The 16666-nt window shown below is 43.6% G+C and overlaps 2 protein-coding genes across 2 annotated transcripts in view; both read right to left on the bottom strand.

Annotated features, from left to right (window-relative positions):
• Positions 1-69: 69 nt before the first annotated feature.
• Positions 70-1364, bottom strand: LOC139648320 (homeodomain-interacting protein kinase 1-like; the record flags this gene model as incomplete). Its single annotated transcript, XM_071524402.1, has 2 exons — positions 1073-1364; positions 70-806 (listed from the first exon to the last, which is right to left on the bottom strand). Coding segments are annotated over exons 1-2 (777 nt in total), but the record flags the coding sequence as incomplete, so codon positions are not given.
• A 1811-nt stretch (positions 1365-3175) lies between these two features.
• The window catches only part of LOC139648321 (arf-GAP with coiled-coil, ANK repeat and PH domain-containing protein 3-like), a 53556-nt gene continuing 40065 nt past the window's right edge, over positions 3176-16666 (bottom strand). The window contains exons 11-25 of the mRNA XM_071524403.1: positions 14436-14548; positions 13852-13903; positions 13244-13344; positions 12786-12897; positions 12276-12484; positions 11028-11097; positions 10812-10906; positions 10504-10721; positions 10320-10409; positions 9568-9660; positions 9173-9399; positions 8939-9048; positions 8484-8594; positions 8328-8389; positions 3176-4249 (exon numbers count right to left, since the gene is read on the bottom strand). Of these exons, the coding sequence (XP_071380504.1) occupies positions 4143-4249; positions 8328-8389; positions 8484-8594; positions 8939-9048; positions 9173-9399; positions 9568-9660; positions 10320-10409; positions 10504-10721; positions 10812-10906; positions 11028-11097; positions 12276-12484; positions 12786-12897; positions 13244-13344; positions 13852-13903; positions 14436-14548 (1770 nt within the window). The 3' untranslated portion in view covers positions 3176-4142. The remainder of the gene's footprint in view (positions 4250-8327; positions 8390-8483; positions 8595-8938; positions 9049-9172; positions 9400-9567; positions 9661-10319; positions 10410-10503; positions 10722-10811; positions 10907-11027; positions 11098-12275; positions 12485-12785; positions 12898-13243; positions 13345-13851; positions 13904-14435; positions 14549-16666) is intronic.

The following is a 16666-nucleotide window of genomic DNA, read 5'->3' on the forward strand; positions in this document are numbered from 1 at the left end:
AACAACAGCTTTGCATCTGCTCGTTATAAGCAAAAGCTGTGGTATTTTTGTACTTTTCAACACACTCACTTCGATTTGCCCTTGCCGAGCATACGAGGGATGGTTCTTCAAGATTTTAATGGCTACTATCTCGTTTGTGCCACGCTTCCAGCATTTCGCCACCTGGCCGAAGGTGCCGCGACCCAGGAACTCCAGCACCTCGTAGCTGTTGGACACTGAGCACAAGATCTCGTGCTGCACCAGCTGGTAGTCGCCCTCGCTGTGGGAGTTGCTGCTCTTGGTGGTGGAAGTGGAATGTGCTATGGACTGGGCCGTGGTGGTCCCCCCTCCGCCGCCGGTGCGGTTCGAGACCACGGGAGCCGAGAGTTCTTCCAGGATCTGGACACTGTCGCTGCTGTCCACCTCCTCGCTCTTCCGCTTCAGGCTGTACTGCTTGTGGTAGAGGTCGCACGGCTGTGAGGACGACTCGGCATCCTTGACGCGTCGACCGGTGGAGGAGGAGGACGAGGACGAGGACGAGGGTGGCCCGCGGAGGCTGCCCGTGCTGTCGGCCGCCCGCACCACCGTCTGCTCCCGGGAGCCCGCCGTGGGTGGGTGCGCCTGGTTGGGGTTGTAAACCGGGTTGAAGCTGGACCCGGACGTGGAGGGGGCGGAGCCATGGTTGGGGCTCTGCTGGTAGTAACCGCTGTCTCCCAGCTGGTTGCTCACATCCCAGGCAGGGTTCTCCACCTTCAGCCTCTTGGAACGGGAGTAGGCACTGGAGGACACCGAGGGGGAGGAGAACACCTGGAGCTGGGAGGCCATGACTGTGGATGAAGTTCAACATCATTAGCATGAACAGGGTATCTCAAACTGCAGAGATGAAAGACAGAAGCAGGTGGAATCAGGAGGTTGTTATCTAATGCTGACGACGCTGACAAGAAACGAAGTAGAGCTGACTGGTGCAGCTCACTAGGACTGCATAGCTAGATGGCTAGTAACTAGCTAATAACGACATCGTTAATGTGAGTAGTGACTGACAGGTAGCCGACATCATTGTACCAAGGCTAGGACTATTCATGAATGACAATACCTGTATTTGATGATTGATTACACCGTCGCCGATCTGACATTTAAGGCCTCTTCATCTTGTCGAGCAGCTCCTCTGTTGTGCTGCAGCTGATCAGCTGGGCTGCTAGCTGCGTACTGTACTGAGGCTCTGAGGCTGGAGGGAGGAGGACCGAGCTAACGGTTAGCTAACTAAAGGCATCCGACTCACATCTGACCTGTATCTGAACTGACATCGCGTATCAAGCTACTGAATCTAATTTAGCATACTGTCAGCCGAGATGTCAGAAAGCATCAAAATGAGCACTGTCGCCCGGACAGCCAGCCCATCCTCTGGAAATCACGAACTGTACTTCCTACCCTACCTACGTAAAAACGAGACGTGACAGACGTCAACAGGGACGTAAACGTGATTGTTGCAGTGATGGAATCAAAGATCGTATATGTTTGAGGAATATAATCACTCATTATTCAAATAACTGAACCACCTTTTGGTCTGCAAAAGTGGGCACGAACAAGGGCACAATGGCCAATTTGGTACAGATGTGAAACAGACCTGAGTTGTTTTTTCTCAAAAACTCCTCACCACAAACATGTAAATTGTAGCTCTGGATATTAACAATACGTTTTGCTTGTGTATAATTCGGTCCAAATAATCCTAATGGAAGATATTTACAACAAAAGGCCATGTCTGGCAACTTTTCAGGTAAATTCCACCCTTGAGCACTCTACACAGTTGTACATCATCACATCATTGTAATTTGGCTTTTTTGGTGAACCCACTTTCTCTCAACCTGCCTCGTCTACTTAAACTTCAGTTAGTGATTTCCTACATTTCCCAAATATGTAGGAAATCACTTTTTAAGCATACCTGAACTTGTTGCAGTCAATAGTGTAGGTGGAGAGAGAAATAGCAATAACATGGTGAGTTGTGCCCCCCTTAGTCAAAACACAACATACTTGTGCATTGCATTCTGGTCTATTTTCTGACTGAGTGGAGAAGTTGGTATACCCGCCTCTTCTACAATCTTCTAGAAAGAAGCCCTTACTATTTCATTCTGAGGGACTGACACTAGAACCTGACGGTAACCATTGATGTTTCAGTATAGTTCTTTTCTTTTTTTTTTTTTACTGTATTAAACTCAGTTGTAGCTGCACGGGACAAATCTTGAGGTGAAGTCACGTTGTCTACATTTGGGCAGTTATCCACGGGAATAAGAACAATAGGCCTGCAACGCCAGACCAGTTTTTTTTTTGTTTAATTAGACCTAGAGCAAACTGTTGCTCGGAAATAAGGTCAGAGTGGTTACTCTTTCATTTTCCCTCCTATCAGATATAATGAAACAGTCTAGTATCACAACACTGTTGGCATGGTGACGGGAAATGCAAATATGTCCGGGAGACACAGGCCAACGTTTAGCAATGATAATAGGAAAAACAAAACACGCACCACGGGTTAAGCAAATGTTGAAATAGTCTCGTGTCTTTATGATTTGCATTCGGTGTGATAGATGTTGGTTTAGACATGGGAGGAAATGTTAGCAAGCAGAGAGATACACACGGACATAGCCTATAGCCTATATCCTAAACCTGAAATAACACTGTATCAAAGCACGTCCCACGTACTGCAGTATTGGGAATTTACCTGGTATGGTAAATTCAAAAATACCCTATAATGTATATAAAACAAAGACATTTAAGGATTTCATAATGTTCATCTTACACTAAAATACAAGCTCAGTAATTGCCACTTCACATGTGATTTTTCCAGCTATCTCTCAAGCAAACTGGTCCAAGATCAGCACTATGTATGATGCCAGAGAGATATTTACTTTCTAGTTTCAACACAAGAGGGCATCGCTGTCTCAGAAATGGAAACTTACTGTATGTGAGCATGATCAGACTGTGACTCAATAAAGTGTAAACAGAGACCATCTTTATTTTCACTCATAAAAGGCAAACATCCTTTATCAGTATTCCTGTTCAAATAGCATTTCATTCAGATATATTAGCATTTTTTTGCCTCTACAGCATGTATACAGCAACATAAGCACTGCAATTCATAGTGGTACTGCAAAATACATTTAAACAAAATATTATGAAGACTATACCAGCATAGTCGATGCAAAATATCACCTTCCATAACAAAAGAAACTGACCATCAAGAGAAATAATACTGATTACAAGATGTTGAATTGGTGATAACTAATGATATGACACTCTCTATCCATACAGTATAACAATCGAGCTTTAGGTAGATAGACTGTAGCTGAATTCAAGTTTGAGTATGAAATATAATGGGATAAAATGCATGCATTACACATACAGATGGACAAAAAAATAACACATTTTCATTTATGTAAAATATCGATGTAATTCCTTCAATGAATCAAACACATTGATCAGAATAATGAAACTGATCTCAGGGAACAGATGATGCTCGATGCCACAAACATCAAAAACACAGAAAACAAACTGTTAAGTGCTTGGGGGTTTCATCCGAGGAAATCTAACATTGTACAAAAGCAATATAAGTACAAAAGAGGACAAGACCAGCCGATCCTCACAGAACAAAATCATATCACAAATCTCGTATCAAAATAAATGGTTGATCTGAGAACAGCACAAGACTCTTACAGATATGTAAGGCAGCGATCCTAAACAAGAAAGTATCACTGATCATTTCAAACAACAGCATTACAGGATTTTATGTAATGATTTCTTCACTTTCCTCTAAATCTACTTCACAACTGCGTTTGTGTAAATTTGTCTTTGGAATAAAACGGGCCGGGTAGCATTATAGAAAAGGAAATTTCTGATGGTGGTACAATGCAATTCCTTTTAAAATGCATCGAATTGTACACTGCATGTTGTCATTGGGTACAGTATTATGTTTCTCCCAAATAGTGCATAATAATTTTGACATAAGTGGTTTTTCAACTTTCTGTGTTGGTAGCAGTGTGGGTAGTGGTTCAAATTTAGAGCACATGGATCATGGGATGATGTTGAATTGATGCAGCCTTCTGACTCAACAGGGAAAGTGGCTGTTGCACTTTTCAAGTATGACTTCGCTCCGCTCCAGACGTTTTAGTGGACTACCTGAAGGAGTGTCGGAAGTGCACACTCCTGCGCTTCAGCTTCTCTGGGTTGTGGGAGGCCATGTGTGAAAACTCTCGGAAGATGTCAAGGTACGTTGCGTCTCCTGCTGAACAAAATGATGGGAAAAGTATGAAAATGATGGACAACGTCACTGAACATTTCAGTCAAGACCTGAGTTGCATAGAAACTCTAGAAGGGAAAACAAACAACTTTGTAATCCTGGGTGGTGTAAGCAGTAGAAGCTTGGCGCAAAGTTTTAAAACTACCAACAGTCAAAACATCTTTAATATGAAAGCTATTATGAGTTCAAGCAACCAGGAAAAGAGAAAGCAGAGGCTCCCTGGGTAAAACCGCCTCATGAATGGAAGGGCAAAAACAGACTTAAAGGCACCATGACGCTTCCCTCTTTCTACTTTCCAAATTCTGTGGCTTTACTTTTCTCGTGGCCATGGAAACGGCTGAATCTATGGACATAACAAAGGCAGTTGAACTCTTTTGTGTCCCTTGAGAGCACCCAGGCTTAACTAATTAAAAAGGGGAATGAACATTCCAGTCTTCCACTGTGTGTGTGTGTGTGTGTGCGTGAGAGAGAGAGAGATCAATGAGTACAAGCATAGTAGCCTTCTGTTTTCCTTACATCAAACAGACCAAAAGATTATGATGTTACTAATGTTCAACCACATTCACTCTCAGTGGAAAAGATATTAATCTGAAACTTGAATATCAACCCCCCACCTCCTCCCAAACAAGCTCAACTGTCATGCATATTCATACACAAGTCATTCATATTCTGTTTTACACAATAAATATGTTATAACGTCATGCTGTGAATATCAGAGACAGCTGATCCATAATTAGTGTGCCAGCAGTGCATGAAGTTAGAAGTTTGTTAATGCGGTTAGCTGTGGTGAAACCAAGTAAAGGTCTTGGAAATGAAGCAAAGAAGCAAAGGGAGAAGTTAGTCTTTAATCACATCTTCCATTTATTTTCAGTATGATTTTTAGAAGACATTGGGAAGAGTTATTGAACAAAAAAGTTGGTTCAAACCAAACATAGGTAGCAGTAAGTGTTAATATGCACAGGTATACTCTTACAATATTCAAAGAAATTGTACAGGTAACAGTCAGAAACAGAAAAAATACAGGAAAGTTTAAAGTTGCATGTTAGAAGCAAGCAGTTGAAGTGTTAATAGTTTTTAGTATATATACACAACAGTCAGCTTGTTGACCTATCGACTGATACAGACACACTGTACTGTACAACACATAATCCTTCAATGGCTTGATGCAAATCATTGTTTGGTCCGTGATCAGATGCTTCATCAAATATAATCTGCTTCATGTTACTGTTTGTACAGTTGTTACAACTGTGTGTAACAGACTGCCTCCTACCAGCCAACACACCATACTGCACTAAATAAGAAAAGGCCGGAATGAGAAAGATTGTATATTTAACACAAGTAAGCATACAACAGTCTTTTTTTTTTTCTCAAACATATTTCAAAGTGCTTTGAATGTATCACTGACAAGCAGGGAGGGAGAGGAGAAAATGTAAGTGAGCTGCTCTTCCTCCATGCCACATATCTACCATAAAACCTTTCAATGCTAAAAGACCTCAACCTGTGTGTGTGTGTCTGGCAAATACGTCTTATATGTAAAACAAACAACGACCTCAATCTGCCCCTTTGGATTCATGGTCTCCTATGAGAAAGGAAATGGTAAAACACTTAGCAAAAGACGCTGCCTCTACCTTGCTCTGAAAAACTGTCTGTGGTCTTTGGCTTGAACTAAACCCCCAACAGTCTTTAGCATCTGTAAAAGACAAGTACTATCTTTGAGAAAAGGTAATTTAATATTCTCGTTTAGGCTCATTTTGGCTTGGGTACACCATGTAAACAGCACAGTGGTCAGTTACATACAAGGCTATTCTACACATGTACCAACAAGTATGTCTAATTTGCTCAAATGCAATGTTCTGGATCATTACTGTGAGCTAAGGAGGACTAACAATTAAATATGGCTGAACCACAGTCTCTTTATTCAAGTCTATGAGTTAATACTGATGAAACATCTGACATCATTTCAAAGAACGGCAGTCTCCCATTATTATCCACTTATAGCTGTGAACACAGATTATCACTGAACTCTGCATGCACCATGTGTACATTGGCCATGACGAGATGAATAAATATAATTAGTGTGCTTGCTTCAGCACGCTTATACTCTCTTATCTCACTTTTCTGACGCTATTCTTTGCACTAGCATTACCCAGCCGATGGAAGTCAATGGGAAAGGGGTGTTCAATCTATCTGCATCAATTTGTGGGACCAATGACCACAGATAGCGGCTCATGAATGTCATTCCGTGCACAGTTCTCATGATTTGGCAGTATATAATATGGTTATTAACATCATTCAACAGTACTAAATGTCAAATATTCACATACACCGGGTACAGAAGTAAACAAAAGCAACAGGGCTTAAGAAGACCTGGGCAACAGCCACCCATGCACTATTGGACCGATAAACCGAGAACAAATCTAATATAGGCCTACTCATGATACATCAGATTACCATAAACAAATGTTCTCAACAAACATTTTAACATACAAATACTGTATATACAGTAATACATGGTAGTTTAGTCTGTTTTATCAAAAATGTCCATCTTCCGCTGCAGCCTGTACTGCAGATTGACTCCCCACGGTTTTATACTATCAAATTATGGAGTAGTGGTTGTCTTTCTCAGAACGAGAATATAATACTGGCGCTATGTGTGTGAGTGCTCAGCAAAATAAAATCTAACAAAATATATCCAGCTTAAAAAAATACCATCTGCATTGTTGTTCAACATAATACAAAAAATACAGAGTATCTGTATTCAAATAATCATTGCACTATTGCTCTGGGCGTTTCATCATAAATAAGAAACAAAACGAAAGCGTTTAAACCTATCCTATGAAATGAAATTACCATGACATAACAGCAAAAAACAAAAGTCAAATCATTGTTGGTAGGAAAAGTGCATAATCTTGCTTTTAATTATACATAAAAGCTTTACTTTAAATAGTCTCGATCAAGACAAATACAGAGTAATGATACTTCTATGATCATTTACTCTCAATCACAGTTATCACTTAGCCTCAAAGTTACCCCTAAAGAATGTCAAAATGCAAATTCATGAGTCCCCTCCCGCCCCCTTCACACGTGTGGACAGAACCACCTCATGAAATAAAAAAAGTACAGCCAGAACAGACTTGGTTGACAAGTAATGGGCCTTTGCCTTATCTAATAACCCTGTAAACAAACTGCACCGCCCTGTACTAGTCAGTTTGGTATTGTTCCATGCTCTGATTCAACGGTGTTACATGAAAACTCATACAGTACGGTTTAAGATTATAACGACAACTCAATAACATCACATTGAGCCTATAACTATCGGGATACTGCATGTAGAAATCTGAATCAATGACTGAAATGAGTGGTGGCAGGTCTTTGGTTCAGAACACCCTGTACCCTCTTGGAAAGTACAAACCAATACCCTCAAGCAACTCCAAATAAAGGGCAAGGTTGGTCCCTAATTCATTGCTGATGACTTTATTGTTGTCTTTTGATTGCTTGAGATTAGCGATGGATAGTCTAAAAAGCGATCACTATAATGAAACCCTGTAAGAAGGAACAACAGGAATTATTTCCTGGTTTTCTGTGATGGGACTAATCGGCACCTCGTAAAAACATACTTAATACTGTATGCTCATTTACTGTACACTGATTTTTTTGGCAGCTGTCAGTCAAAGTCAGCTGTTCAAATGTGACATCATTAAAAGCAATTTAACGCTGAGTTCTCCTGTGATCCTGAGAGGGGAGCTGACTGCTGGCAGGGGCTGGTACGATGTCTAGACTCAACAGACTGTGCTGGGTTGAGGAACACTGGAATTATTCTGGCTAGTTTTTTTTTGTTTTTGTAGAGAAGAAGCTAATCTGGTGGTGAAAACAAGTGGCGTCCGGGTCAGTCGTTGTTTGCTGGCACCCCCTGCACTGCTTTTAAACTGATAATCTAACCTGACTGGACTTGATATCGAGACTGAGACGCGCTTCTAGCACTCGGCTATGTTGAGACAGATGAACTCCTGTATGCATTTCTTATACTGCTGCTCAGTGGGGCTGCTGGTGGGGTATTGACCTGGCTGGCCGAAGGGTCCCTCCGACTCCCGCATCTCCTCATTCATCCTGGCCAGTCGCAGCCTGAAGGAAAAGAAGGAGGAGAGAAAATGTTAAATAAAGGCTGGAAAATGAAAACCTTTATAAAAAAAACTCTATGGAAAGCAAATAAACATACAGTGTGACTATATCTGCGTTGGCTTGCTGTACAGCTATACTCAAAGGGTCCTGGCCATCCTCGTCCCCGTCGTTCTGCGTAGCTCCCCGTTTGAGGAATAAACACACCTGCCTGGAAAGACACAGAACAGCAGGGAAATGGGCATCAGTCACAGCACACTCACAATGAATCAGATTCCTACTTTCAAAGACCTGCGCTCTGTATTAATAGCTCACTGTGACACAAAGCGAGAAAAATCAAATCACTGTGATTTGCAGAGGAACTACACATATTGTGCAGGGCATACGGAGTCACTTCAATAAAGCAAGTTTTATTGAACTGTGTGAGAAGTGGTTACAAGTGCTACACCGTTGACTAGGATTACTTCATGGTGGCAATCACAGAGGCACAGTAGCAGCACAGTGCGATGGCAAAGAGTAAACATGCAAAGAGCAATATTGCGTCTCATGACTCACCCTGTGTGTCCCAGATAGGTAGCATGGTGCAGGGGGCACCTCCCTCTTGCGTCTCTTTGGTTGACGTCAGCAGCATTCTGGAGCAGGAACTCGCAGGCTATCAGTGAACCCTGGAATGTATGTACATACATGAGGTACTTTTTTCATTACAAAAGCATTACTTTAGTGGCACTTGTCTGATGCTTCTGGTGTGACTAAGTCAATCGCTTGTGCCGTTCAGGTCTGACGACTCACCCCGATCACCGCCTGTATGAGGGGCGTCTTCCCTTCGTCCTCGTCGTTGATCAGGTTGACGTCGGCCCCGTGGGCTAGTGCTTCGGCCATGACAGGCAGGTTGCGGGCCTTGGAGGCTTTGTAGAGCAGCGCTCCGGGGTGAAGCTCCCTCACGTCCTCGGCGTCCGACGTCTCCGGCTCGGCCTCCAGCTCCGCCTCGCCGCTCGAGTCCTCCGACACCTCGCACTCTGAGGAGAGGCCGAGGAGGCGGATTACTTAAAGCCACGCAGGGTGAATCTAGACATTGTATGTGTACTGAACATTATGTAAAATTTGTCATGTATAACGTATCTATAGAGTACTCACTACATAATGCATCACCAAGTAACCCAAGGGACTATCTGCATTGGACTCACCCTCCTCTGTGACACTGTCCACCACCGAGCCAAACACCAGGATGTCCGTGCTGCCGTCTGTGCTGCCTCCCAACCCGCTGTCACTGCTCAAACCTGCCGGACCGGGAGACGCCAGTACATGGACACATTAGTTACTGCTGTCTCCGGCTGACCAGTGTTGTTTAAAGCCACACACTCATGCAAACAAATGCAGACACTTGTATACAACACAAACAAGATTCATGCATCTTATCCACACGGTATTTGTCTTTTATCTAGGTCCACGATTCTCAAGTTTTTTCATATCAAGGATCCCTAATTCAGTCCACATTAGAGCCACGGACCCCCATTTGATGAGATTTTGTCTCTCAGACCCAAATCTGAGAATATTTTTATTGTTAGATATGATTTTGTCCAGAATTCCATGACTGTATTGTAGGTAGAGAGATAACAGTGAAACTGATCAAAACAGTCATTCTTCTACATTCTCTAATTGTGTTAACTTCTTCTAAATGAAATAATGCTGAAGTTTAACAGTTCACCAATTTGCTGGGGACCCCCTGGAACCCCCTCAAGGACCCCTGGCGGTACCTGGACCCCACGTTGAGAACCACTGATCTAGGTGAGTAACTACACTCTTTCCCTGTTGTTTACGCCATCCAGACCAAGTTACGCACACATATACGCGTGCGTAACTTGGTCTGGATGGCGTAAACAACAGGGAAAGAGTTGCCATTTTGTGGGACGGAGTGTCAGAATAGTGAGTCACTTACTTCGGGGCCCAGATCCTGTATCAAAGTAGGAGAAGAGAGAGTCCAGCTCATCTGGGCAAAACAGGGAGTCTCGCCGGAACTTAGCAGCTGCTGTGAGACAAACATACAGAGCAGCAAATCAGAGAACAACCTGTAAGCTCCCGTCTGCATAGATACAAGTCAGGACAGAGATCAGTTCAGGTACCTGAGGAGAGAGTGGCGGGCGAGGCACTTCCAGGCTCTTGTCGGTATCTCCGCCGCGTCTTGGGTACCGTGGTGGCGCTGTTGTGTCTCCGGCACTTCTTCACACTCCACCGCCGCTCCGACTTCCTCTCGCCATTGATGAGTATCTCTGTGGAGCCCAGCTTCTTCAGGAATTTCTTCTCTACGTACTTTGCCTTAATCCAGGCCTCCTTTTCCTGCCTGCAAGGGACCATGGGAGAGAGTAAATGATTTAATCAATACCTGGGATTGTTTCTATATATTTTACTTGTTTTTTTTATCAATTCCTACCTTGAACTGGACGGTAATGGTTTCTTCAGACCCTGTTCTTGGTATGAGCCTTCATAGATGTGGTTGATGACGCTGTTTCCAAGCTCACACATTAACTACAAAGCAATACAGACAAGAGACTTTACATTAGGGGTCTCCACACTAAGATTGACTCAGGATTGTATTTACAAGGCATTAGTGACTATTATTGTTTGGCAGGACACTGTTGAGACAAACCTTTAGTAACTCTGGTTCCCACGAGTCCAGTGTGAGAGAGCGCACCTTAGAACAGTGAACTCCCAGACTCCTGTAACAGAACATAAAGTGTTCAAAAGAATGCAACTTTGCTATGGCAATATGGCAACAGATGGAGGTCTACACAAGGAAAAAAAATACTGTATCCTCCTCTAATAAAAAAAACAGGAAGCTCTGCAAATGTATGATACACTATGGCTTTGTATGGTGACATGGTATCAATAGCTGTGGGGGCCTGAAATCACAAGGGTGTTATCCCCTGGGAAACGAGAGAAGCGGCTCCTAATGTCATGCAAATCACAGAGTTCCACCAATGAAACCGTCTGGTATCCAGGCAACAGTGGCACATTCGAAAAAAAAAAAAAACCCAGATAGTGTGTTTCTCCCTTCCATTCTAACAAGGGGCCTTGTCTGATCTCACTGTGAGAAGACGAGCCCAAAAGGGAACATGAATATTCAACAGGTGGGCCGGACAGGGATGGGGTTTGTGATTACATAAGCGTTGATAATTGCAGCTCCCAAATAAACACAACTCCTGGGGGAAACTTTGCCATCGGGAGCTTGAAAACTATCCTCGGTGATGTAACAGTGTGATGTAACAGAACGGCGAGCACAGCACAGCGCACTGACCTGGATGACAATAGGACGCATCGTGACTGTATTCAACAGTTTCTACCACTGAATTAAACTGTTCAACGGCTTGCTCGCTGTGTGTAGTATCTCAGTATTGCAGCCTGCTTTATCCTCTCACTTCCCTCCCTCAGTCGGATCTCTCAATCAAAGCCAGCCTGATCCAATAAGCAGCGTACTCCACTTTAATCCCCTCAGCAGTGTGTGTGGCAGAACGTGCTCTGTGCCTATAACAGCAAAAGGTAAGGCGGACGGCTGGCACCACCTCCTGTCTTCGGAGCCAGTACCCACACAGCACGTGGTCGGGAACATGGTCTGGGAGAACTAAGCGCCCCGTAATGCGTTTGCCACTATAGCTAATTGTCCAGCATGTTTTTTTTTTCAGATTGGGAGAGGAAAGCACGCTGAAATTGCCTATATGCCATACATTTTATATTAGTCAGTGAGATGGAATGCTACAAAGGCGAATAGATTTACTTTTTTACTCTTTTTGAGGCCTCATTAATTTTTAAGTTAATGTAATGTCTCTCTTCACCCTCGACAGGAAGGTCAGAGTGGAGGCTCACCTACGGAACCAATACCAACCAATCTGTAATCTACCTGTGGATGCCGGAGCACTCGATGCACAGCAGGATGCCCAGGTTGATGGAGGCCCAGCGCGGGTCTGCCTGGCCGCAGTCGCAGCACTGCTCGTTCCCCGGCAGACACTGGATCCGCTGCAGGATGGTCTCCCCCCGGACGCTGCGCTCCCGCGGCTCGCTGGCCGAGTCGATGCTGCTGGTGGAGGGGGAGGCTGTCCTATCCAGGCGCTGCATACACACCAAGAGCCATGCGTTAGGAGTTAGATTGTAAAATGTCATATGAATATTCTGTGACTTGCCAGACCTTGGAGTACCAGATGGTTGGGGTTTATCACATTGGGATGTTTCCGAATAGCATCAGGTAAGGTCTTAATCTCATATACAACTACACCAAAATGACTTCTGAATACTTCTGAGTACTTTCTCCATTGTCATATATGAGGACCCCCACCAATATCTCACTTAAGTAAGCTAAATCAAACTATAAAAAGTATTCACCGATGCTTTTGGACCCAGACCTGGGACCTACCTCTATGTAATAAGTGTCAGGACTCTCTCTGTAGGCGGAGGCAATGCTAGCTTGAACTGCCTGGATCCAGGCTTGTCTAAGCTTCTCAGACTCCGCCTGAAGCATACAGCTCCTGTAGGATGAAACAATCAAACAATCAAACTTGTGAGCCAGGCAATAATCTACTTCCATACATTGTACTAATTGTGTGACATGCTATGAAAACAGCTATACTAAAACCATATTATACATAGAAAGAGCAAAGTTCAAGTTTCACATTTGTTCCATCTTTTCATATTTTTTTTTTTTTAGAGTGACAATAAAAACACTGCAGCTGTGATTTACTACAAAACCATATTATACTTGAATGACAAAAATTCAAAATGTTGAACTGCAAAAGCACAATTAGAAAGGTGACAAAGCAATTATGTCACTATGGCAGTAGCACTATTATTATTGAACAAAAATGAGTGCCTTACTTGGAGGGGGAGACGACCTCAAAGCAGAACCTCCTCTCGATGTCCTCACATGGTTTGACAGAGCACAGCCTGAGGTCCTCCACCACGACTGTCAGAGAATCCTGAGCAGGCAACACACACACACACACACACACACACAGAAACAACTCAATCAATCCCCTTATCAACCACCCTAGATAACAAATATGAGGCAGCTGTTTGACCTTGGTATGAGGTTTCTCAAAAAAAGCTTCTCTTGAAGCCTCAAAGTACCCAGCCGTATTAGATAATCAAGAAAGACACGGTGTCTTACATTTTAGCACACATAAGACATTAAGCTGAGGAATGAAGATGACCTGGAAACCACACAGGCCTGGCTCTTTACTGGCTCCAGATTGAGTACTCAGATATCTGGACAGATCCCTTCACTGCTAATGCAGCACACTGACAGACACACAGTGAGCGAGTGAGTGATGATGGATCTCAGCGAAGGCGACCGCCATAACTTTAAAAGCGGTAGCATTCTCCCTTCCCTCCAACATCCAACACCCCCATTAAAGTTGCACTTAACCTCTTCCAACCCACTTCCCCGGAGGGACCGCTGATAGCTTGAGGATATATGGACTTGCCTTGAGCTTCTTCTGATAGACCAGCTGACTGTTCTGTATGGAGAACCATCGCCTAGAGAGAGAGAGAGAGAGAGGGGGAGAGAGAGAGAGATGAATAAAACATACATTTTAGATGGATATCCTTCCATAAGGTAAGGATCAGTGCGCAAAGGTGAACTAATGTCACTGTAGACACCAGTGATTGAGGATAGGTAAAAGCATCATTGAGTTAAATGGGCTTTCTCCCTTGCAATGCAATCCCCGGACCATGTGAGGGGAATTCATTACATCGCTTCACATCACAACCACATTGCCCTGTCACAGAGGGAGAGAAATGGGCTGACAAACGTGCCACAGGGAAGCAAAGCAGCAGTGAAATGCCTTGCAACCAACTGAACGCTTGCAGTACACTGTATATACAGTATCTCCAGCAGGCTATTTTATCTAATGCAACAGTGAGTAAATTTCACCTTTTCAATAGACTTCCCTGACTAATATCTCACAGAAATACACTTTGCCACAGATCTCACCATATTTTCAATTCACGATGCATACTAAAGTCACGTATTACACTACAGTGGAGAGATAGCTGCTTGCTCAGTTACCTGTTCCAGGTCTTGAAGGCATTGCTGGCCCTCTTGAACAGGTAGCCCTCCATCACCACACCATTAGGAGCATCCACGTTGAACTCTGCCTTAGAGTCGTCATAGGAGAAGTCCTGGTAGAGAGGAGAAAGACCCCAAATTAACCCTGGTCGTCATACCCCTGAGCATAACAGAAAGAGTTGAGAGTGTGTGGAGGGTATCCAGTTGATTAATGTGCTGGATGCTGTTCTGATCTTTTAATGGTAACCTGTGGAAATGTTTCACAGGCCTTGCATCTGTTGGCATATACTCTTCCCTTTCTGTAGTGAAGATGTTAGTGTTGTTTGCGTGCTATTCCTAATATGATGCCAGTAGCATTTGATGTGCGCTGTGCTGTACATACTGTCCATAAACCAACCGACCAAAACGTCACACATTGTGCGTTCATGTGGAAACAGTCACGTGTTGGTCCATGTATGCATATGAGTTGCATGCCATGGTCCTGCGTGATTCACTGAGGCATTTCGTAATTCGTAATAGATATGCCTGTGACGCAAATTATTACATAAACAGGGTCTGATTCAAATGAAATCGCCTTCTAACCTTTCCCAGTTAGAGAAATTACACCTGACACTTTAATGCTAGCCGGCAGAAAGTGGCAGGCAGCTATTTAGGGCATAGGTCAGAGTTATGGTGCAAGTTGGTTGTCATTAAATGGGTTTGGGGAGGCACAAAAGTATTCACTTGATTATATGTTTGATGTTTCATGTTAAGGAACGGAAGTACTGTATGTCCTCAGATCTAAACAACATTTTAGACCCAATGAAATATGCAGCAGGTACAGAACATTAACTTATCCAAAATTGAGTTTCAGCATTGCATGCACGCAGCCTCGTGAAAAGCCCAGACCCAGTCTTCCCACAAAGAGCCAATTCAGACTCCATGCCATCACTGCAGAGACACATCATTCACAAAAAAAGTACCCAAGAATATTTGAAAGTGGCTGCTGGAGTGACCCATATAAAAACTGACTTCACGAACTCCTGTTTCGTAACAGGGTGCATGTACGTGTAGCAGTTCTGAGCACACCATCAACTATTCACTGCATGTCTGAATAATAGAACGACTTACTTCTCTACAACTATCTCCCTTTTAACATGTCTAAATACACAGACTTCATCAAGCGATATGCCTCAGGCTTCCAGAAATTCACACATTTTATGACAGCACCGAGAGTGAGTGAAACAGGAGGTAAGGGTAGTGAGATAGAGGGAGACGGAGAGAAGGAGAGCAAGAAAGAGCAACTAAAATTGATATTCTCATGTGTCTCCAAACTAATCTTACAACTACCCTTTCCATCTCTTTCAAGCAGTAGTACATCTCAGTCAAGGTGAAAGAAGATCTAAAAAGACAACTGATCATTCTTAGTCAAAAGTTGGCTATTAGTAACTATGACAACATGGACTAAAATCACAGCAACAACAAACAGCCAATGCAATGCAGATCAACCCACCAATGTGTGGTCCCACCGCCCAAAGATCTTCATTTTGAAACGTTTAGTGTATTCCAACAGCATTGAAAAGCACAAAAAAAAGGCAGAGGTAAAAAAAAAAAAAAAAAAAAGCAAAAAAAGAGCAAACTCTCAGAGTAGAAGCATGTCCATGGAGACGCGGAGGACCCGCGGTCTCTACTCTCTGCAGGCTGCGGCTCTCACAGCGGAGGGGAGCGCACTGACTCGCTGCAGTGCGGTGCGTAACTCCAACGCTGACATGTGCGCTCTCCTCTACAGCCACCTGCCCGCTGCCTTGTGAGGCTTAGGATTAGAACTAATTACCATACAGCTGCCAAATGTTTCCCTGGCAGGACGCTGTGGAATAATAGCAGACTTCGGTATACTGTAGCTGCTCTTGACCTAGAGACACGCAGGCTGGGTTGACACCTCAACGTCCGTTTTACAACTCAAACGCACCTCCCTTGCTGAAGAAGATGGGGGGGGGAGATTCAGACTCTTGTTGACCCTGAAAGGATCTATCTGGCAAGCAGCCCAGTTCACCAAGCAAATACTACTGAAGGCTTGATTTGCTGTCTACACTGGCAGCAGCTATATATACTAACAACTGCATTCCCTGCACTGTAACTATCAAATCCGCAAGAAAATTGCCAATCAAGATGATTCATCTTACCTTGAGCTGTCAGATGCCTTTATAGTGGGACTATAACATATCGCACACATTGGAGGCACACACTGAGTA

The sequence above is a fragment of the Centroberyx affinis genome, unplaced genomic scaffold, assembly GCF_046629955.1.
Source record: "Centroberyx affinis isolate AG114_WGS23_722 - 3 ecotype Tasmania unplaced genomic scaffold, CSIRO-AGI_Caff_v1 ptg001191l_1, whole genome shotgun sequence".
NCBI lineage: Eukaryota > Metazoa > Chordata > Actinopteri > Beryciformes > Berycidae > Centroberyx > Centroberyx affinis.